This window comes from Emys orbicularis, chromosome 12, assembly GCF_028017835.1.
Source record: "Emys orbicularis isolate rEmyOrb1 chromosome 12, rEmyOrb1.hap1, whole genome shotgun sequence".
In the NCBI taxonomy this organism is placed as follows: Eukaryota; Metazoa; Chordata; order Testudines; family Emydidae; genus Emys; species Emys orbicularis.
Window position 1 is genome coordinate 33,227,105 of NC_088694.1, and position 22,847 is coordinate 33,249,951.

General features: G+C 38.6%; 1 protein-coding gene across 3 annotated transcripts in view; it reads right to left on the reverse strand.

Annotated features, from left to right (window-relative positions):
* RBM39 (RNA binding motif protein 39) overlaps positions 1–22,847 on the reverse strand; it is a 49,828-nt gene that overhangs the window by 18,244 nt on the left and 8,737 nt on the right. For 2 of the 3 annotated variants that reach the window (XM_065414828.1, XM_065414829.1), the window contains exons 2-12: positions 22,199–22,261; positions 20,351–20,400; positions 11,043–11,237; positions 9,804–9,869; positions 9,645–9,698; positions 7,540–7,657; positions 6,679–6,831; positions 5,816–5,953; positions 2,709–2,774; positions 1,296–1,500; positions 1,059–1,136 (exon numbers count right to left, since the gene is read on the reverse strand). In XM_065414828.1, the coding sequence (XP_065270900.1) occupies positions 1,059–1,136; positions 1,296–1,500; positions 2,709–2,774; positions 5,816–5,953; positions 6,679–6,831; positions 7,540–7,657; positions 9,645–9,698; positions 9,804–9,869; positions 11,043–11,237; positions 20,351–20,400; positions 22,199–22,249 (1,174 nt within the window). In that variant the 5' untranslated portion in view covers positions 22,250–22,261. The remainder of the gene's footprint in view (positions 1–1,058; positions 1,137–1,295; positions 1,501–2,708; positions 2,775–5,815; positions 5,954–6,678; positions 6,832–7,539; positions 7,658–9,644; positions 9,699–9,803; positions 9,870–11,042; positions 11,238–20,350; positions 20,401–22,198; positions 22,262–22,847) is intronic. The other variant, XM_065414831.1, reaches the window with a different exon arrangement.

Here is a 22,847-nt window from a genome sequence, read left to right on the forward strand (position 1 = left end):
GTAGTCAATGCTAGACAAGAGGAGGTTGCAAATGTCAAGACATAAGAAAGAAGCATGTGGTTGAGAGATTTACATGCACAAATGGAGAAGGTTGGATCTTTGACGCATAATACACAAGAAACTAGATTTAGTCACGACTTGCATGTGCAAACCCAGAGGTCAGTCGAAGATATCCAGGTTACAGACTTGAGAAGGTGGCACGATGGTATGATTGTATACCATGAGAGAGATCAACGGCTCAGTTTGGGACTTGTTGACTTTAAACCCTGCAACTGACATCCATAAACAGGAAATGTCAAAGCATGACTATGGTAATTCCACAATAGGATACTACTGATCAGTGCCTAACAGCACAAAAAAAGTTGTTTCTCCACTCCTCTCAGGAATTTTGTATCGGAGAGAAGCAGTGAGGACTCAGATTGTTAAGAATTATCTAAACCATTGGTTCTCAAACTAGGGCCGCCACTTGTTCAGGGAAAGCCCCTGGCGGGCCGGGCCGGTTTGTTTACCTGCCACGTCCGCAGGTTCGGCCGATCGCGGCTTCCACTGGCCATGGTTCGCCACTCCAGGCCAATGGGGGCTGCAGGAAGCGGCACGGGCCGAGGGATGTGCTGGCCACCTTTCCCGCAGCCCCCATTGGCCTGGAGCAGCGAACCGCGGCCAGTGGGAGCCGCGATCGACCAAACCTGCGGACGCGGCAGGTAAACAAACCAGCCCGGCCTGCCAGGGGCTTTCCCTGAACAAGCGGACCGGCTTTGAGAACCACTGATCTAATCTGTACAATGCAATAGTAAACGTATTACAGTATATTTGCAAAACACAGCGCAAATTGAACCACGTCAAAATAAATGAAGAATACTTTGTGATACGTCATCCTTATTTATGTTTGTTTGCTTGTAGATTTACAGAGTTCAATCATTCACCACGACTGGGAGCCCTGCTGTGAACTACTACAGTTCAAATGTTAAGTCACAAGATATAAAATATTTTCACCTCCCCTGAAGCTATAAACATGCTAAAAATAACATGCCAAAATAAATGGATTATCAAATTCTTACCTGCCACAGCACCAAATGCTAAAGATCCACTCATCTGCAGAGCCTGTTGTGCAGCTGGGGGAATCTGCAAACCAGTACCTGTAACAGAAAGTACTAGTCTGAGTTCTTCACTTGGTAAGTGGTCTAGGAATAGAAAGCTTAAGAAATCTTAGCGTTCTCAAACATTAAAGGAAGTGAAATACTTCCTACTAAGTTAACTCCAATATTTTTGCATGTAATCTATATTACCACACTTACCCTCTGCAAGTCTTGCCATCAACTGTAGACGACCAGTTGTTCCCAAGTCAATTCCAGTCCTTTCCAGTTCATCACTGTCCAAAAATGAACTAGCACTGGAAGCATCAGTGCGTTCTGTTACATGACCTACTTTCATTGGTCTGCCAGCTAGCTCAAATCCATTTAGTTGTTCCAAGGCTTTTTTGGCACACTCTGAATCTGAGAACTGTAGAATAATATATGGTCAGTGTCTAGCAAAGTTCACAAGGTACTTTCTATCAAATGTATTATTTGTAAGAATATATATCTGAGATGCCTTTAACTTTAAAGAAGCAACTTATGAGGTTTTTGTTGGACAGAGGTCAGGAAGCACAGCAAACCCTGTTAATTACTAAACAGTATAATATTCAGCTCTGGATATTTACTTCTGCATATCTATTCAATTTTTAATGCTCATCTTGTGTTCTAGGCATCTATTCCACAAATTAAAAATTCCAACATAAATCAAGGCCATAGCTTCAGCTTTCCTCCAGTGAGCTGTTTCAGGACTATGATGAAGTCATTTTTCTTGGGTCTTGCCCTTGTCTTGTGATCTCAATTACTGTAGCATGCTTTACATGTAGTTATGGGCCAATCAAAGCTTCAGGCAGTGCAGCATGCAGCTGCATGTCTACTTAGTCAGGTGTTAGCCACAGCATGCACATCTAACAGTTGCACAATTGTGGTGATTCCCACTGTTTGTTTCCATGAACAATAATCCATAAACTTGGCTAACAGCTGAGAGTTCTTCCTTCCACTATATATTACTGTGTCATTTTAAACGCTGGATCTTAGTTCCCAGTTTTGAACATCTGGGCCTGGCTAGAAGCTGCTCTCCTCCAAAAGCCCTAGCCTCTGCCATTTGATTCTTCTGACAAAACCCAAGTCTGATGACTTTGCGCATGGCCTATTTCCACTCAAGCTTTTCCTTGAAGGGGTGGTGATATAGCTTACTGGGGTATTTGGTAATACTGGTCATGTGTGAGGTTTTTTTGTTTTAATTATTCATCTGTGATCGCCACAGAGACCACCAATCCAGGATTGGCAGGCAGACTAAAGAGACAAAGCTGCATGCCCCAAATGTTGGGATGGTCTAAAGTGAATAAAGTATTTCTAATATACAGAGTCATCTGTGTTGCTGTAAGAGTGCTTTAAGGAGCTGCAACACAAAGAGCTAGCTCATCCTTGGAGAAAAGCAATCTGGTTACACAAAGCTCTTTTTCGTTTAAATCACATAGAAGCCATTTGAAGAAGTCTTCTAATCTCAGTTTAAACCCCTGACTCTGAGCAGTTTGTTTCTGCCCGGACTCTGAAATGCCCATGTTCAATCAGTTGGATTTTGGGTTACCGACCTAACCCACAACTCTGCTAACTTATTACAAGTCAAAATCTTACCGTAATAAATCCATATCCTTTGGAGCGTCCAGTTTCACTATCCATCATCAGCTGAATGCTTTCAATCTGAAAAATGAAAAAAACCAGACTATCACACATTACATCCCATAAAGACAAATGAGCAGTTCAATTTAGCCTTCTCCCACGCAAGTTTTTTGAATACATCCCAAGATATCAAACAATACAAGAACATAAAACAGCTGGAATAAACACATGGTCCATAATGGAGCTTAAAAACTGTTGCTGGAAGTTTTACCAGCTCTGCCTTTTTTGAGTAAAAAAGTGTCTACATTAGCATAAAGGTAACTTGCAATTTACTAAAAGTGAGGCATGCAGGGTCCTCTGTTGAGTGCACCAAACAGCCTCAGGTATGTTCAATTTATTCTTTATGGATTATTTTAGGCTCCTCAGCCAGCCAATGACTTCCACTCAGATGTGACCTCTTAGCACAGGGGTTCTCAAACCGGGGGTCGTGACCCCTCAGGCGGTTGCAAGCTGTCAGCCTCCATCCGAAACCCCGCTTCACCTCCAGCATTTATAATAGTGTTAAATATTTTAAAAAGTGTTTTTAATTTATAAGGGGGGAAGGGTCTCCCTCTGAGGTTTGCTGTGTGAAAGGGATCACCACTACAAAAGTTTGAGAACCACTGTCTTAGCACATACTATGATAGCACAGCCATCATCAATTGCTGATTGTTACATCAACTCAGATACAAGCAATTGCAATTTTGTACAATGTATCAACTTATAAAATCACGTGAGACTCTAGTCAGAGCCAACTAAAAAAAGAAGTATAAACATTGGAAGTCTTATATCTTTGCCTGCTGCTATTTTGGGCAGTGAACAGAATTTCACAAGTTACTGAATTTTTTGGGGGGAAAAAATCTGCAACCATAAAGTATTAGAACCGGGGGGTGGGGGGTGGAGGAGAGGGAGGGAGAAAGTATAAAGGAGATTATTTTAAAAACCCTATCTAAATCTACGTTCCATTTTCTTAAGTCTTTCTTGAAGACTTCAACCCTATCCCCTCCTGGCCTATACTATTCCTCTTACCAAAGCTTGATCAGGATAAAACAGCATGGATTCAAACCCAATTAACAATTTCTTGCAGTTCTCTGAAGGATATTCTTTTAGCATGGCTGTAACTTAAAGGAATATATGTACTCAGATTTTATTTAATAGGCATCTGACCAGATATGACAGAAGTTAAGGGATAAAGTGTCCCACCAAGTAGTAAATACAGGCAGTACACAAAAATGATTTTTGAGAAGCCAGATACACAGAGATGGAAGTAGGTTGCAAATTACATTCATTTGGTCTTTTTTAAAAAAAAATACAGCACTCAGACTGTACTAGATTATTGCAGAGATCTCTAAGAATCCTTATACACATGCCCACCTGTAACTTTAATTTGTGTGTACAAAGGGACACATTTTAACAGTTTCATTATATATTCTATGCATAGTTAGCTTAGTGTTAACCAAAGATTTAGTCCATATTTGTAAATTACAAGGAGTTTAACTATAAAGGTATGGTTATGAACTAGTATGCAATGAAAATAAGACTTTTTTTGCCCAGAGTACCCATAATTTCAAATTCTATATTTCAAATTCTATATTTTACTTGTTAATTTCAATAATTTGTTTACATTTCATTTACTCAGCATTAGCAAGAACCTTTCCTAGAAAGGGTTATTTTGTTATAAGGGTTGCTATTACAAAAACTACTCTGAAGAGATATGTTCAATTTGAAATAGTCAATTCAAAAGAGCGTGAAGTCTCATTTATTACACCTCCCTTGGAATTTCTGCCATGGTCTGTTTTAGGATCACATAAAAGGAAGCCTGGCTGATAGCTGGCGAGACACACGTGATCAAAGGTGAGTTTATGGTGGGAGAGACTAAAGCATGTTTGTACTACAAGAGGAAGGATCAGAGGAGAAAGGTGAGAGTAGGGATGAAAATGGTGGCAAGGAAGATCAGGAGACAGGACGAGAGCTGGAAGCGGTAACAGGAGGAGATCTCAGAAAAGGCAGGAGAAGTAAATGGAAGTGAGAGGAGGTCCCATTAGATTTCTAAAATTTTCTTTTGGAAGAAGTCAGCAAGATCCAGAGCAGAGAGGTAGAAAGGAGCAGGAAGTGGAGAAGAGGGTTTAAGGAGGGAGAGGAAAGTGGCAAAAAGCCATCCAGGGTTACCTGGACAGATACCTGATTTGGGGGGGGGGGGGGGGGAGGGAGGAGAAAAGAGAGAATCATAGACTGTTGGTCACAAATAAGATTCTCTGGTTGAGATAAAGCTTGGGCTTAGTATGACTTCTGCTGGTATTTGATTTTGTTGGACATGTATCTTACTGGAGGTTTACGTAGTGAAAAGTTGTATCTTTTCCTTTTAGGGGAGAACACACGACTCTTGGGGTCAGGATGAAGGATACAAATGGAGCCCAAGACTACATCATTCAAGCTGTTAGCTGCAACACAGAAAGCATCAGAAGAAATTTATGTATACAGCTTTTAGAAACTCTGGAGTAGGTGGCTGACTGGATATTCCTGAGCTACTGAATGGCTTGTTTGGTATGTGCAGGAGATAAATTGTTGCAACAATTTGAGATTCCACAGCTCAAAGGATCTTCCTGACTACCTCCTCAACCTCATGATCCAAAAGGTCACAAAGGAAAACATTTGCCTCAAAAGGGGAGGCAATCATAAGATCTGATAAACCATAGCTAGTTTTTAAGCACACAGAATTCCTTAAACATTAAAATGTGTCACCTAATCTTAGCTTGACAGGTTAGTCCCTGAATTCTCAGCTCTCCACATCACACCTACCTGTTCAATAAAAATGGTTGAGTATTATTGAAAATATCTTAATTTTAATACAAAATCCCTTATTTGTTTTCAGATGTAATCAGAATATTTAACCCCTACTGGATTCACAAACACCCACATACCTACGAGAACAGGAAGAGAAAATAATTTTTGTAGATTTGTGGAATTTATATTCAATCAGGATGCTCTTTCAGTCCTTTGCATTTATTATAGGAAACAGGATCTAAAATAAGAGTAATCGCAACGTGCACTTCATAACACCTCTGCCATCAATAAGAACTCACCCGACCAAATGGTTCAAAGATTCCACGAAGCATATCTTCAGTTATGTTGAAGTGTAATGACCCTACATACAGTCTCATGGGCCCAGCACTGCCTTTCTGTAGGTTATTGGCCATTGCTGCTGCTCTGTTTTTCTCTGCCTAGGGAAAACAAAATTTCCATTGTCTGTAAGAGCCTAAGTAAAAAAACCTACTAAACCTAGTAAACTCACTAAAAAGTACAAGCTCTATAACTCCCAGTAAAAATGGCTTGAATGCAGCATTTAATAACTTAAATGCTATGAAAAGTCCATGCTCTTGATTAGAATTATGCAACTAGAAATATGCTTCAAATGGAATGAATTGATGTAGATTACTGGTTTCTCTAGTGAATAGAATGCAGTTTGCTTGTTAAATATGCATGACTTCTACATATAGGATATGTACTATTGTATAAGTCAGTTAACATTCCCCTTCTTAGCCTTAATTCCCTCATCTACCGTCTACATTTCATTCTGTATTGATTTGTCTAGTTTTATTTAGACTCAGTTTTCTGTGCCTGGCAATATTTATTAAAACTGAAGCAACCACTTCAGTTAAGGTTACAGAAATGTTTCAATTGTAACTCAATTTTCAGCTACTCAATCATAAAACAGGTGAAACAAGAATGGCGTTCAGCCATCCCGTAACAATATTAGTACAACTTCTGCATAAATATGGAGAAATCAATTTTGAAATGGAATATGTGTATCTATGCAAATTAAGTAAGTCTCACTGAAATCAATGGTGCCTCAAGGATGTGTATATTACCTCTTGGTCAAGCAGCATATGCTGCAGTATAAATGTTACATAATTCTATGACTAGTATACAACCAACCACAACTTACTTGCGATGCTTGTACTATGATTGGTACTCCCAGAACACGCTGTCCAGTTAGTCCTATTGCCAGAGGCACTGAACTAACATCAACAAATTCTACATAAGCAATTCCCTTGGAACGTCTTGAATTTCTATCAGAGATCATCCGCACATCACGAACCTACAAGAATGAAAATTTCAGGTTTATCATTAATCTCTATTTAGTGCAATTAACGTTTATATAGTTACTAAGGGACTTCATGAATATGTACATGAAGTTAGCTATTGTTTGACTCAATACAAGATGCTTAATGATTTCTTAACGGTGTAATAACTCTATAGACTAGATACACAGTCACACTACCTTCTAAACCAACACATCCTGAAAAATTAGCTTCATGAAAGTGATTTTTTGACTGACAATTTTGACATAAAACTGAAGGTAGTAGGGAAAAAGGGTTGTAGATTCCAGTTTGTCAAAATTGTTGCATCACTACAAATTTTCTAACAGCTCACCAGAACAGCTACCATATTAAAAAGGGACCTAAACTTAGAATTCCATCTTATGCTGCAGACCCACATGCAAAGATAACATCTTACTTTTTATTGCAACAATACACGGAGGACCTAATCAGAATTACTTCCATTGCATTGGTCACTGGACAAATGTATGACAAAGGTAAGTCCCATGAGTTGAAGCTTTGATTTTGCAAACCAGTCCGGACATAAAACTCCTGACTAAATATGAATTCCATGTGTAGAGGGCCTGCAATAGGAGGCTGCAAGGAGCTATCTACTTACAATTTTGCAGAGGGCTTCGATATTGGAAAAGCCACTGATACTGCACACAAACAATATTTATATGTTCATTTAACCCACCCTCAATTACCTTTCCTACAGTAGAGAAAAATTCTTCCAAGTCTCTTGGCCGAATTCTTGCAGCCAACTGCATACAGAACACTGTTCGAGCATCTCTCTCTTCAGGGGTCAAATTATCAATTGGCTCTCTGCAAAACAAGGAGAAACTCGGTTCTGATTTAAGGCAACTGACAGTTTGAGCAAATGCAGAATTTGTCATTTATGCCTGACAAAAAGTCAAAACATCTACATAACTTTTTTTAAAGATATGTGCAAAATTTAAAGAGAACCTAAAGGTAGTCCTTTAAATTGATATTCACAAGTAGTAGCACACAAGTATCCCCACTAACTTTAAAGGAAGGTGCTTAGCACTTTGTTAATAAACAAGTGGCCTTTTTTTTTTTTTTTTTAAAGTTTATATTGCAGAACTGCCTAGAAGACTCAACCACATCAAGGCCCCATTGTGATAGGTACTGCATAAACACTGTAAACTCTTTGGGGCAGGGTCTGTCATTTTACTATATAAAACACAATATGCAAAAGACAGAAGATAAGTGTGGGGAGTGAAGAAATAGGTAACAAAATAGGATATTTCATCACAGATTGTTCATTTCTTAAGACAGGTAGAAGCAATAATCACAACATCTAGGGACCTAATTTTATGCAATTATTTTTAAAGACACGCAAGTGACTACAGCCAAGATTCCAGAGAATAAGAGTCCTAGCTGGCTGTGTGGCCATTTTACACAAGTACACTGACTATCAGTGGGTACGTCTATACTTACCTCCGGGTCCGGCGGTAAGCAATCGATCTTCTGAGATCGATTTATTGCGTCTTGTCTAGACGCGATAAATCGATCCCGGAAATGCTCGCTCGAGAGGAGTACGCGGAGTCGACGGGGGAGCCTGCCTGCCGCGTGTGGACCCACGGTAAGTTCGAACTAAGATACTTCGACTTCAGCTACGTTATTCACGTAGCTGAAATTGCGTATCTTAGTTCGAAGTGGGGGGTTAGTGTGGACCAGCCCAACGTTGTATCAGTCAGTAATGCCAACATGTCCATATGCAGAAAGTCCCCAATGCTTAAACTTGGTCAATTGACATTTTAGTTTCAGCATTTGTTACTACCAAAAATTTTAAAAATCCAAAAGATACAAAGAGAAGAAGTTCTAACAAAACAATCAAGTAAACTGCTAACTGAATAATTACCATATAATTGAATAATTACTGTAGTTTCTTGCCCTAGCAGCACTGTTTTAGTAGCAGGGAATGTGTCAAAGTGCAGTGTGAGTTAGGGCTGCACCACTTCTTTTATTTAAAAATAAAAACTTGGATTTTGAAGAATATGACTATGCCATATAGGCCTCATATACATTATATGGGGCAGATCCAGCCCAGAGCATGGGTGTTTGACACCCATGTATTAATCTGACTTTCCACACTGGAGTTGAACTATCAGTAACACATCCAGTGAAACTAAGGGGTGTGGAATTTAGGATTTGACACCACAGGGTGTAAGAAAAGAAATATTTAGGCTAAGTATGAGGAAAACCTTCCCGACAGTGAGATATGTTAGACTGGGAAACAGTCACTCAGTTTCATTGTGTTACATGCAATGTAACATACTGTAGAGAAAAATCACACACTTGCAAGTGATGGACTGGATGACCAAAGTAGTATTTTTCCATCTCAGCTTTTATGATTCTATAAATGAGACTCATGAGAAAAAATGAGCCAATTTCAACTGGGTAAACTATAACCTAACTCAAATAATTTTAAATATGAAAAGCAAGGCAGGATTCATACATAACAATTTTGCAACAGTGAACAAGGTGTTTACAGTAGCTGTGAATTTATTAAATGTCATGGATATTCCTTCACCAGAAAAACAATACAGATTCCCCCCGCGCCCCCAAGCCCTCCCTTCCATCCCAAGCGGCATGGATTCCTATACTGATCAGACAGATTTGGAAACTGGCAATCCTAAAACTAGCTTGCACAGAAAGTAATTGTGCAGTTCAAGATGCAGTAGCACAGAAAGTAATTGTGCAGTTCAAGATGCAGCAGCATCTCACATGGCATTCAGCATAACAAGACTAATTACAAGTTAAGAAATAGGAATGTGAAAATAGCTACCTAACAGGGCTCTTGTCTTTTCTGAATGGACTTTTGCTTCTGGAGCGCCGTCTGCTGTAAACATTAAAAAATATTTACTAGATCATCAAAAAAAGTACAAAGTAGCTTAATTTTTAGCACTGACACTTAACTAGCCACAAAAATAGAAAATTCAGAAACCTTAATTTGATGCTGTGAGGCAGACCAATCTTCCCTCTGATAGCACTGTTGAATTTTGGACCAGAACTAAGGTAAAAACAAAGAAGAGCTTGTTATAAATCCAGTACATGACGAGGAAAAATATAGTATCCTGCCAACCTAATGCTTACTGACATCCCCGTTTTTTAACTGCTATATGGGCAAAAATACAGTCCAAGACAAGTAGTGCTACCTCAAGAATATTAGTTTGACACAAATTATAAGAAAAGGTTATTTGTTCATTCCAGGGATCCTCTATTTTCCTATACTTATTTTAATATTATTTCTCATATACATATATGTAATCAGAGGCTTTAAAACACATTAAGCGCAACTGTGAGCCAACCTCTTAAATAAACATCTCGTTAACTAAAGATATTGTCATCTACCATTAGCTACACCTTGCCACCAAGTGGCAATGATGCAGCTCAGGCAGAATGCCATCATTCACGAAGATCACAGCTAAACTCAAAAACTGATTAGAAATAAACTTTGAAAAAAATATGCTCCATTGCTTGCAAACAGCTTTTTCATGTAACAAGTAGTCCTTAGCTACCAACTAGGTATCTTCCTTCTGGAATAGTTTTGTCCATTTTTTTCTACATACCTCTGTTTACTTCCTGCTTTGTGCACCAGCATCAGCGATGTCAGCAAAGCTCTGGGAATACAGTTTGTTAGTTAACGCCTGATGCAAGTTTGTTAGTTAACGCCTGATGCAAGCCCAGCAGGAAGAGGGAGTTCATATTTTTTGTGGATCCCATAAAAGTTTATTTTTTAGAAGCAATAGACTTAAGAACCTGCACCCTACTGGAAACGATCATCCAGTTTTTTAAGTGTTAAACCTTCAACTTGACCTGGTTTAACTACTACTAAGTGTCTTTTACTAGGACTTGAATAGATAATTTCCTTTCATCCTAATCCTAAGTAAAGTTCTATTCTGACTTTATGCTACTTGCTTTTCTATCAATTTTTAGTTCAATTTAATCAAAGTATAGGTTATTTGCTTGTAGTTTAGGATAAAAACAAAATTACTAAAGTAGTAACTGAAACATATTACATTATTTCCATTGTTCTCCTTACTGCCTTGTAAAACTGCAACATTACTTTGAACAAGTGTTCAAAGTAAAAAGTAAACGGACTAGTTTAGAAAGTACATAGTTCAGTTTAAGCCTTTACCATATTGATGTGAAACATGCTCAATTGTACATTAAAATAACCTACTATGGGCTTCTATAGCGGCCTCTGAATCTACGTTCTCTACTTCTAGAGCGGCTACGTCTGCGTTCTTTGCTTCTGCTGCGTTTCCTTTCCCGACTTTTGCTCTTTTTCCTCTCGCGATCACGGCTTCGTTTGCGCTCTTTACTTTTGCTCCTCTTCCTCTCATGACTGCGACTTCTGCTCTTGCTTTTTTTTCTCCTAAGAAAATACAACTTATGTTACAGATGTAAAGAAACTTCAATGTTGGCTTCTGTCATTATGCATTAACTTTCCTCATCTAATTAGTCAGTCTTCTCTCTAACAATGTACTACTTTTATTTCCACAATCTGTAATGCCAGACACTAACATACGAACAGTGCTTAAATCAGTTTTTATATGCTTGATCAGCCATTAGCAAAAGAGATCAATTTAGAACTCTTAAAATTTGAGCATGAATGCTCCCTGGTTTCAAGCTCTCTCATCTTTTGGCTTTGTAAATATTAAAAAATACTAGGTAGTGGGGCTGAATGTAAAATAGTACATATTAAATTCAACACATCAATTACTATGTTGTAAAAGTATTTACAATGAGCATCCAAGCTTTCAACATCTGCTAAGATGAAGAGAGTCAAGTGGGGCTGACTTTTCATAGTAAAAATAAGACAAAGGACAATTACCTATTTTTTTTTTATCCCTGACAGATAGACATCTTGGAATTTTGCAGCATTACTGTAACAGCAATAACATGCAAACTGTCTTCAGTTCCTATTAACTACAGAATTCCAGAAGAGCTGTTTAAATTTCACAAGGATGAAACTGTTCATTGCTTATATACTAAAATAGTACTTACTTTTCTAAAAGACAATCATTGTACACAGAGCCCCAAACAAATATAGCTGGACCGAAAGGAGCGGAACAATAAGTCTGCCACACAATTTGATCCTTTCCATGTGTTTGGCTGCCCCCCTCCACTCCCCCCCAAAAAGCAAAAACTTAAGAGGCATCAGGAGCTGAAGACTGTCCTACTGTCTCCACAACAAACAGAACACTTCACAAAGTGATCACACTATATCTGACCTATCAGTCATCTTCAGAGGAAACCTGCAGAGATGAGCCTGGGAGGTTAAACTCATAACTTTGCTAGACAATAAAAATCAGACTGAATAGACACACTGGATTTATGGCTTATTACAACAATCTATAACCCACTAACAACCTCCCCTTCATATTCTCCCCTTAAGACTGAAGGGGGATTAATGGGCCGCTTCACATTGAATGGTCCCTTGAAATGTGTTAACTACTGATGCTAAACCAATCTGTCCCACCTTGCGTTTAGCTGTGACACTATGATTATGTTTCCCTGGCATGAAAAAGAGCTCTATGTAAACTTCTCTCTCTCACCAACAGAAGTTGGTCCAATAAAATATATTACCTCACCTACCCTGTCTCTCTAATAACCTGGGATCGACACAGCTACAACACTGTAAATAAAAGATGTGGCATTTTTAAGGGACACCAATCAACTAAAACAAAAAAATTCTCAAACTTTGGTTTGATTTATTTTTTAAACTTGTAAAAGTAAAAGTAACATCAGACTTCCGTAACAAAGAATATTTTTGAAGAGCTTTCTGTTAGGGCTGTTGATTAATCACAGTTAACTCAAGTGATTAACTCAAAAAAGTTAATCGCGATTAATCGCAGTTTTAATCACACAGCTTAACAATAGAATACCAATTGAAATGTATTGTATATACTCGATCATAAGCCGGTTTGTTCATAAGCCGAACCCCCAAGATGGATAAGTAAAAATGGAAATTTTTTACAACCCGTTCATAAGCTGACCCTATAATTCAGGGGTCAGCAAACTTTGGCTCCCGGGCCATCAGGATAAGCCGCTGGCAGGTCGAGATAGTTTGTTTACCTCGCATAAGCAAAGCGTCCCAGCGCACCAGCTGCTTACCCTGACGGGGTGGGACAGCAACTGGTGGGGAAATTTTTGTGGGGGGAGAGAAGCTGGGAGTCAGGGGAGTAACCCCTATGACCACCTCCGTGACCCCAACCCTAGCCCGGGACCCCCACACTCTCCCCATCCCACCTTATCTGGGGAGGATGTCTCTGGCCTGGCCGCAGCCGGCTCCGGCGGGCCAGACTGGGCGGCACGGCTGCAGCCGGCGGGCCAGACCGGGCGGCACGGCTGCAGCCGGCGGGCCAGACCGGGCGGCACGGCCGCAGCCTGCCAGCCCCGAAGCTGCAGCTGCTGCTTCGGAGGCTGGGGGGAGAGCAGCATGGCCAGAAGAGGCGAGACTCTGGCCCCACCTCTTCCCTTCTGGCTCTGCTGCGTCTGTTGGGGGGAGGGGTTGTGTCCCACCTCTCCCTCTCTATACCCGTTCATAAGCTGACCCCCTTCTCTGGTGCTTCCCTTTTTTACTAAAAAAAATTCAGCTTATGAACATGTATATATTGTAAATATTTTGGATGTTTTTCTACCTTTTCATATATATTGTATTCTGTGTTGTAATTGAAATCAAACTGTATGTCATTTTTATTACAAAATATTTGCACTGTAAAAATCTAACAAAATAGTATTTTTCAATTCACCTCATAAGTACTGTAGTGCAATCTCTTTGTCGTGAAAGTAAAATTTACAATTTTAAAATTTACAAATGTAGATGAACTGCACTCAAAAACAAAACAATGTAAAACTTCAGAGTCTACAAGTCCACTCAGTCCTACTTCTTGTTCAGCCAAACAAGTTTGTTTACATTTACAGAAAGTGAGAACAGGCATTTGAATGGCACTTTATAGCCGGCATTGCAAGGTATTTACATGCCAGATATGCTGACCATTCGTATGCTCCTTCATGCTTTGGCCATCATCCCAGAGGACATGCTTCCATGCAGATGATGTTTGTTAAAAAAATAATGCATTAATTAATTTTGTGACTGAACTCCTTGGGGGAAGAATTGTATGTCCGCTGCTGTTTTACCCGCATTCTGCCGTATATTTCATGTTATAGCAGTCTTGGCTGATAACCCAGCACATGTTGTTCATTTTAAGAACACTTTCACTGCAGATTTCACAAAATGCAACGAAGGTATCAATGTGAGATTTCTAAAGATAGCTATAGCACTTGACCCAATGTTTAAGAATCTGAAGTGCCTTTCAAAATCTGAGGGGAATAAGGCATGGAGCATGCTTTCAGAAGTCTTAAAAGAGCAACACTCCGATGTGGAAACTACAAAACCCGAACCACCAAAAAAGAAAATCAACCCTCTGCTGGTGGCATCTGACTCATATAATGAAAATGAACATGCGTCAGTCCACACTGCTTTGGATTGCTATTGAGCAGAACCCATCATTCAGCATGGACGCATGTCCCCTGGAATGGTGGTTGAAGCATGAAGGGACATATGAATCTTTAGCGCATCTGGCATATAAATATCTTGCGATGCATGCTACAAGAGTGCCATGAGAACGCCTGTTCTCACTTTCAGGTGACATTGTAAACAAGAAGCGGGCAGCATTATATCCTGCAAACTTGTCTGTCTGAGCGACTGGCTGAACAAGAAGTAGGACTGAGTGGACTTGTAGGCTCTAAAGTTTTACATTGTTTTATTTTTGAATGAAGATTTTTTTTTGTACATAATTCTATATTTGTAAGTTCAACTTTCATGATGAAGAGATTGCACTACAGCACCTATATTAGGTGAATTAAAAAATACCTTTTTTTTTTTTTTTTACAGAGCAAATACTTGTAATCAAAAATAAATATAAAGTGAGCACAGTACACTTTGCATTCTGTGTTGTAATTGAAATCCATATATTTGAAAATGTAGAAAACTAAAAATATTTAAATAAATGGTATTTTATTAACTGCGATTAATCATGATTAATTTTTTAATCGCTTGACAGCCCTACTTTCTGTTTGAGCATTTCAAAACAATGTAGTCTGTTTCACTCTTTCCTCTTCTGTGGACCTTTCATGCAGCAACAAAGAGAAAAGTCATTGGGAGACAGGACAATTATAAAACCAAGACGACGGATTTCACAGGAAGATCCAAAACGAACATTTTTTAGAAATGTCTAGATTTTTTAAGTTCATTGTGTCCTTTTAAAACTATTCTTAAGTTATACCTCAGTCATCACACGCTCCTGCAATCCACACTCTCCAATATCTTCATGAAACCACTGACAGCTAGTGAGAAAACACAGCTGAAATGACAACAATGGCCAGCTCTACATCTCCTTTACATCAGTCTCCAATCTTTTTCCACACTTTGCCAAAATCAGCAACTGGATGAAGACCAATTGGCAAAAGCTGAACCCAGGCAACACTGAGGTGAGGATGGTAGTCAGAGGGAAGCACTTTGAAGAACTCCACTCTTATAACATACCCCTCTATCACTGTCATACATCCTCTGATACTTACCTGAGCTTGGGTGTCTTAGCCATTCATTAGAACTGGAAGTAAGTAGCCATCATCCTGACAACAGTCACTTCGATCTATTTACAGCCAGAAAATTGACCCCATTCGCACAAAGATTCAACTACTGTGATCCACAGTCATGACTGCTGCAACTAACACCATCCTGGTCAGGTGGTCAGTAATATCTCCCTACTGCTATATGCTCATTATTAGAGCATGGAATTACTACCCATAGAGATTTTGTGCTACAGTTTGGTTCATTTAAGATTTGATTCTACGCTTTCTTTAACATATAGTGCCACTCTCCCAACCAGCAAGACCTGTTCTGTCCTTCCGAAATATTTTGTACCCTGGTATTACTATCTCATTGATTATCCTCATTCCACCAAGTTTCTGCAATGCCTATTATATCTAGATTATCTCTAATACTTCCTGGACTTGTTTCTCACCACTGTCCTCTCCCCGGCCCCGCACCCTTAGAACCCACCACAGCACAGGATTCAGAAAAAGGCCAGATTGTTTTTACAAACATTTATACCATGAACACCGCTCTTTACTAAAACTCCCCTCCCCGTCTACTTTCCTTTTCCTCCCTTCACTTCCCCAGCAACGAATCTACCCCAAAACAGAAGGAATCTCTCAATAATGCCAACCAGACATATCTAATTATCTATAAAATGATTTTGCATAGAAAGAGACAAAGGTGGATTAGAATAATAATACCCAGCTCTCAATTATCGCTTTTCATCAGTAGATCTCAAAACACTTTATCAACAAGGTCAGTGAATTAACTTCTATCTTAACTATGGAGCAACAGAGCAACTAACCCCTCCCAAAAAAAAACCAAACACAAACCAACCTACGCACTCTCACACCCCCAGGAAACAGTGAAACTAGCTATATGCAAAACACTGCCAAATGCACAAAGAAAAATGAAAGAAGAGCAGCTTTAATCTTTAATTTACAGTAATCTTAGGTGTTATAAATAAAATCAGAGGGAAGTGTGATTTTTTTTTAAGCTGATAGTTATTTGTACTAAAAGGACACTATCTTGGATTTAATCACGAAACTTGACTGCTCATTCCATTCTTTCATGTAATTAGGTGAAACTAGCTGTTTCTTTTTATTTTAACAGAAATGCTGCAGGCTCAACAGAAGAGTACATCAACCATAATGGTCTATTTTAAATTAATCAAATCGAGTGAAAAATTGTAAAAACTTTACTCAAAAGTGCTTTGTTAAAGGGACCAAGAAGAAAACCTCGGAAGAGCAAAACCCACAGAAGTTGTTGGTGGCAAAAGAGGAATTTTCTCAAATAGTATATAGCAGCAGGATCAAAAGTGCAAACATGAAGCATGAAGAAGAAATGAGAGGCTGCAACCGTCAGAAGCAGTCACCAACCACTGCAACAGAACTGCTGACCACTAGCAACACATCCAAATGTATGAATTGACAAACTGTCTCAACTCTTTCATCCTCTCCTCCATCATCTTCTTTACCTACATTTTCTGGCTCCTCAACATATTACTCTGACTCAGATAGAACCCCTATGAAACAGTAATAAATTTCCCTGTTTAATTTTCAAGCTAAGAATAATACAATAAGGAAGCTATGCAACAAATCTCCCTCCTTCCTCCCCCTTCCCCCAAATGAAAATGCTACTACTCAAGGAATAGTACCGAACACTGAGTGGCCATCCATCCATCACTTCTACCCTCTCTTTCCCTCCCTCTCAAATACACTGCCTCACATTAGGCATTGTTTTCAGTACATATGATCAAGCAGCATCTTCATCTTTCTGCAACTAACAAAATATGGCTATCATTCCTAGTAGCTACTGCAGTGTTTCACTCTCAACAGCAGCTTTTGACTGTTAACTAGTACAAGAGCTTATTTCCAATGCTCTCAGTAGGGAAACTCCCCACTGTCCTTCACAAGTGTGTAGAACATGGCACACAGCAAGAACATTGGGGAAGTATACGTTACTGCACTTCAGAAAATCCCTTCCATTTAGTATTAGTCACTTTACTTCTCTGTAAAGATGTTTCCCATCCCATCTTTTGACAGTCTTATCTATTTAGAATGACTGTAAGCTCTTATTGGGCAGGGATGTCTTACTATGAATTAGGCTAAGACACAATGCAATGAGGCCCCGCTCTAAGTAAGGATCTCTGGGCACTACCATAATACAAAGAAGCAGCACATTCCATCACCACCCAGCTACTGCTGAGGCAATAATTAAAGCAATACCTCTGTTAAAAAAGTGAGGAATTGGTTTCATTAATCCAAAAAACAAGAGACCACAGCTTGCTCATTCAGAATCTCATCAGGAGCAGAAAAACTTAACACTATTTTCCAATTTTTTTTTAAATTTATCATTTAAACTAATACCCAAAATTGTTACAACCAAGAACAGACTAAAAAAATGTTTCCATATACTTTGTGCATTTAACAATACTGCGGTATAAACACTGTTGTGGAGTGATAGCTGGTAGAGCCATGCGCAGATACAAAATTCGTAACCGCACCAGATCCGTTATCGGCAAACATGGCCCATGGATGCGGATATCAAGTGGATATCCGCAGATTTGCCAGGCTCTAATAGTTGGGTTTGTTTTTTGCAGTAGTGCCTATACCCATAAGGCACTTTCCAGATACAGAAGGCATGATTTCAGTTCTGAGAAAATTAGTCTATCCCATCAGTGATTTTATTCTTTTGTCCAGGTGAGTCTTTCACACTGCAACAAGAAACAGAAACATTCTAAGACAGAAAAACCTCACAGAAATACTCACAACATAGACAGAGGGCCTCAGGGACAAGTTTTGTACCTGAAGTTGTTTAAAAATTGATTAGATTGAGTTGAGTGTCCCTTTATTTCTCTAGTGTGGAAGAGGGATGGACAAATTGCTGTTGTGATATCTTATGCACAAAATGAACTTTGAGAAGTCTCTTACTCTGTCCAGCGAGGCAACACTGATCAACAAACAAACTGTGGCCTCAGATCACGGAAGTTCACTCACGCCTGTGATTTTAACAATTAGTGGCAGCAGATGGTGAGTAGATCAGACAAACATGTTCCACCTACGGCTCCATCAGTTGGCAAAGCTCCATTCATGACAAATCCTTAGCTCCATGGTATATTAATACTGTTATGTTTCCAAAGGACTGTTACACTTGTCCACACCAAACATGTGAACCACTGAGTAATATTTGCAGCTAGTCTTCAATAAGTATAACAAGTATTTTGTCCACAGAATGGCACCTAGCTTACAAGGAAATCATTACCGTAGTGTTGGCCCAAGCTCCAGATAGAGATAGTGAAGGCTTGTTCATCTGGAAGTTGGACATTCAACCACTGTAAAGGACTATTGGCCTAAACTTGCTCTAGCCTGGTCACAAGTCAGAATAATAAGACTCCTCAGTTATCAGCATCCTTCTGATTGCACAGTGTGTTGTACTGAGGCAGGCTCTTAAGAGTCCCCTCTTATTTCTCTACCTTATCTCGGTCTTCAGCACCAAGGGACTTGGACTCAAACCAGAAATATCTAATTGAGAAATGCCCATACCACCTGGGGATTCAGGTCTGGCTGTACAAAGCCCCAAAATACTATTCACAGTCAACATGGGATATACTGGAACCCCTTAAAGTGCGGTTTAGTCAGAAGAGCATCTATGTAAAAATGGCACCTTGACTAAGCCACAGCAGTTATGGGACAGCAAGCTGGAGACTGTTCTAGCTCACACAATTAAATTTCTAATGCAAGGCCAATTTCTGCTGTTACACAGGTAGCTGAATTTAACCCAATGTATATTTTAGCAATAAAGATATGCAATACAAAAAAAATATAGCTTAACTTTCAGATCCCAGGCTAAGCTGGAAGTTAGAAAATCCATCTTTTTACTTGTGACCCGATGCACATTTGACCTTAGAGTCTGACACACAAACCTGGAACCCAATGAAGCCTTTTTAAAAAAGAAATATTTAAATGTGTGTCCAAATTTCTCTTCAGAACAGAGCCAAACTTCAGTTTTCTCCTATGACCTACAGCAAATATCAAATATTTTAATCAAAATATGTGTTTGTAATTTAAGTAATCTTATTTTACATATTTGAATTTTTAAGTGTTTTCTGTTTAACTCCAAACGCTTGACTGTTTTGTAGGGGAAGCTTTCCTTGGGTTTCTCTCATTGAAGAGTGCATGGTCCTTGCCTATACAGGTCAACAGTAACTGGTTTAAAAAAAAAAAAATCACAGTATCAATCAGGATACTGACCAGGCGGACATTATAAAACAAAACACATTGATAAGTCTCTCCTGGAGGAGATAAATACAATTAATTCTCTCCAGATTTGTTCTACTTTATACAATTTTGTTAGTTATTTTGGATTAGGGAGAAGAGAGAAAATTCATTCAAACAATAGCTTGAAAGGAGCTAAAACTGTATTAGCTTGATACTGGCCAACACACGTGACCACATTTCTATGAGATTTCCCAGTTAGAACTTGAGGCCACTGAATTTCTCTGAACCACAAGTCCTTCAAATTCATATAATTAGTGCACAAATGTAATTACAATTATCTCAAAAATTAACCCAAAATATATAAAACTCAGATAGCATAATATCTTAGAGGGACAGTGTCATTATCTTTAAGCCCTCAAAACTGTTCTAGTTTACCTTTTTTTTTTTTTTAAAAAAAGGACATTATTAATTGAAAATTTATACCACGGATATCAACTGTGTAAGAGGTAGTCATATTTGTTTGGAATGCCATAAACAGCAAAAGACAAACACGGAAGGATTTCCATTTTATTTTCTTGGACAGTACTACATACACTAAAAAGTAAAAACAAAGAATACTTGACCGAGTTCCCTAGAAGTGTCAATATACAGATAAACACTTACTTCTTGCTGCGCTCTTCATGGCCATTGGCACTGCTCAATTTGTTCTCATCCTAAGCAGGGTTGATAGAAGAACATCGTGAGGACGAAGTGGTAACATTTCAAGTGGTCAAAGGGTAATGGGAATAGGAATAAGAAAATACAAAACAAAAATTTTAATACTAAATTACGTGTTTATAGTTTAATATGGAAAGCTATAAAAATTTAAGTAGGCATGTTTAACCACTTTGCTGTTTACATTTAAGACATACAATTATAAAATACAAGAAATTACAGTTTTTAAAAATATATTAAATTGTAGATACTTCCTTACATGATTTAGATAGTAAATTATCCTGTAGATTTCAGCACTCAAGTGGTTAAATGTTATTTCTATAAAATGTAAGAGGAAGTTTCAGGTTTAAGCATTTTTCATGTGCTATGATCCCTTTGATCAGTACCAAGGCTATATCTCTGCCTAAGCCCCAAGTGGCCATGCTAGCAGCCAGCCACTATCGATTTCTTGTGACCGATGCCATTCCTGAGATCTTCGCTCATTTTCGTTGGAGGGTTGTAAGAGCTTGATGCCACCTCTGTCACACATCTCGCCCTGAAGCAAACAGGGATTCACACTGCTTTAGTAACGTCGACTCCCAAGAAAGTCATCAAAAATCCACCAGTCCAGCCTAAACATTCCCTATTTCCATACCTGTTTACATGGAAAATATCCATGTTAAACTAGGACACAAGAATCTTAACATTACAAATTATGACTATCTCTTCAAGATTTTACGTAACTGCTAAATATTACATAAAATTAAATATACAGTGTTTAAAGCTTACAAATGCTCATCCAAAACTGATACCACATGGTTGTGCTAAACACTCCAAAATAAACTAACAGTAGCTGTCATATTTATTCTATAGTTTAATCACTCCAGCTACACCATGAGTACAACTACTAAATTATTTCAAGTTTATACACATTTCTTGTGAAACCAGTGCTAATGCATGCATAATGTTAACACTTTCACCACCAATTGGTGAAAAAAAACGAAAAAAAGACAGTATACATTTGCTGCCTGTTAAGGAGACTAAGTACATCACTATTCTAGTCATTCAGAAGTTAACAGAATTTTGTGTCAAAATTGGTAGTTCCTAATTGAACAACTAAAACAGAAGAGTACAGCGGCTATTTTTAGAATGACACTGCAGACTGTGATACTGTCTTTTACTTGCTAAGAATGTATCTATTCAGGGATCCAAGAATTTTGGAAAGTTCTTCCACTCAGCAATTCATTTCCATCTGCCCTGTTAAAAGATTAACCATCACCAGTCTTCTATGTTAAAAATAATGGTCACACGCCTCTTGCACTGAGCAGACTATTTAAAGATTTACTTGCCACGGACTGGTGAAAAGGTTATTCTTGGAACCCTGCTATTTTCCCAAACACTGCATTCACCTTGTTGCTATACCAAACTGGAGCTGGCAATTTTAGGCGAGTAATTGTTTTTTGTTTGTTTGTTTTTTTACCTAGGGGACCACGGTACAGCGATACGTCACTCAATTACTACCTTATGATTGACAGTTCACACTGGAATCAAAGGTGAATTCATGGGAGTAGAGGTGAGATATCGTTAGGCAAGTCTACAAAGAGAGATAGATGGGCATTTATTCATCACGCTGAAGTGAAACTACTGCACAATATAATTACATTAACAGTATATATTTATTTGCAAGTTACATGTAATGCATCTCCAATAAGATAAATCATGAGGGCTCCAGGGATGTTAGTTTACAGTTCAGCAGTAGTTTCATGAATAAGGCTAAATTAAGGTAAGTACAACACCTCACTGGCACATTTTTCTCACCTTCTTGTAAGGAGCCTCAAGCATTGCTTCAATATCAATATCGTCAGCCATTTTTCAGGACACCTGAAAGGAAGAGCAAAATCCATCAGACAGGAAAAAAGCCCATAAACTATATCAATCTCTAATAGCTTCCAAGGCACTTGTACTGTTGGTGACAAAGCCAATGTTGGGAAGACCCCAAATTCACAAAATGATTTTTAGTCACAATGCATACTAATAGACTTGGCAAGCTGGTCAACTGACCGCTGTCAAATACTGTTAAATATTCCATCAAGAATGCCCTGAGGCCTACCGTTTTGACTGCATCATGATGTTTGTTATCTATTAGCAAGCCTATATAAATGTCTTTGATCACTTTACTACATGCTAATGCCACATATTGGGGAAAAAGGTGAACTAACTGAAAGCTGAGTATCTTGATTGCCTGGAATCTTCTAGAACAAACATTGTGCATATGTATGAATGTATATCTTTATTTGTATGCAAGGACATCACGGCATATGGCAGTTTACAAAGCACATTAAAAAAGTTAAAAGATACCGTCCCTGCCCTCAAGAGCATACAAGCTAAACTGACTAGACAAATACAGAAATTAATCAAAAGGAAAAAAGGGGGAGAAGTGTTCACAATAATTAAACTTCCTCTCCAA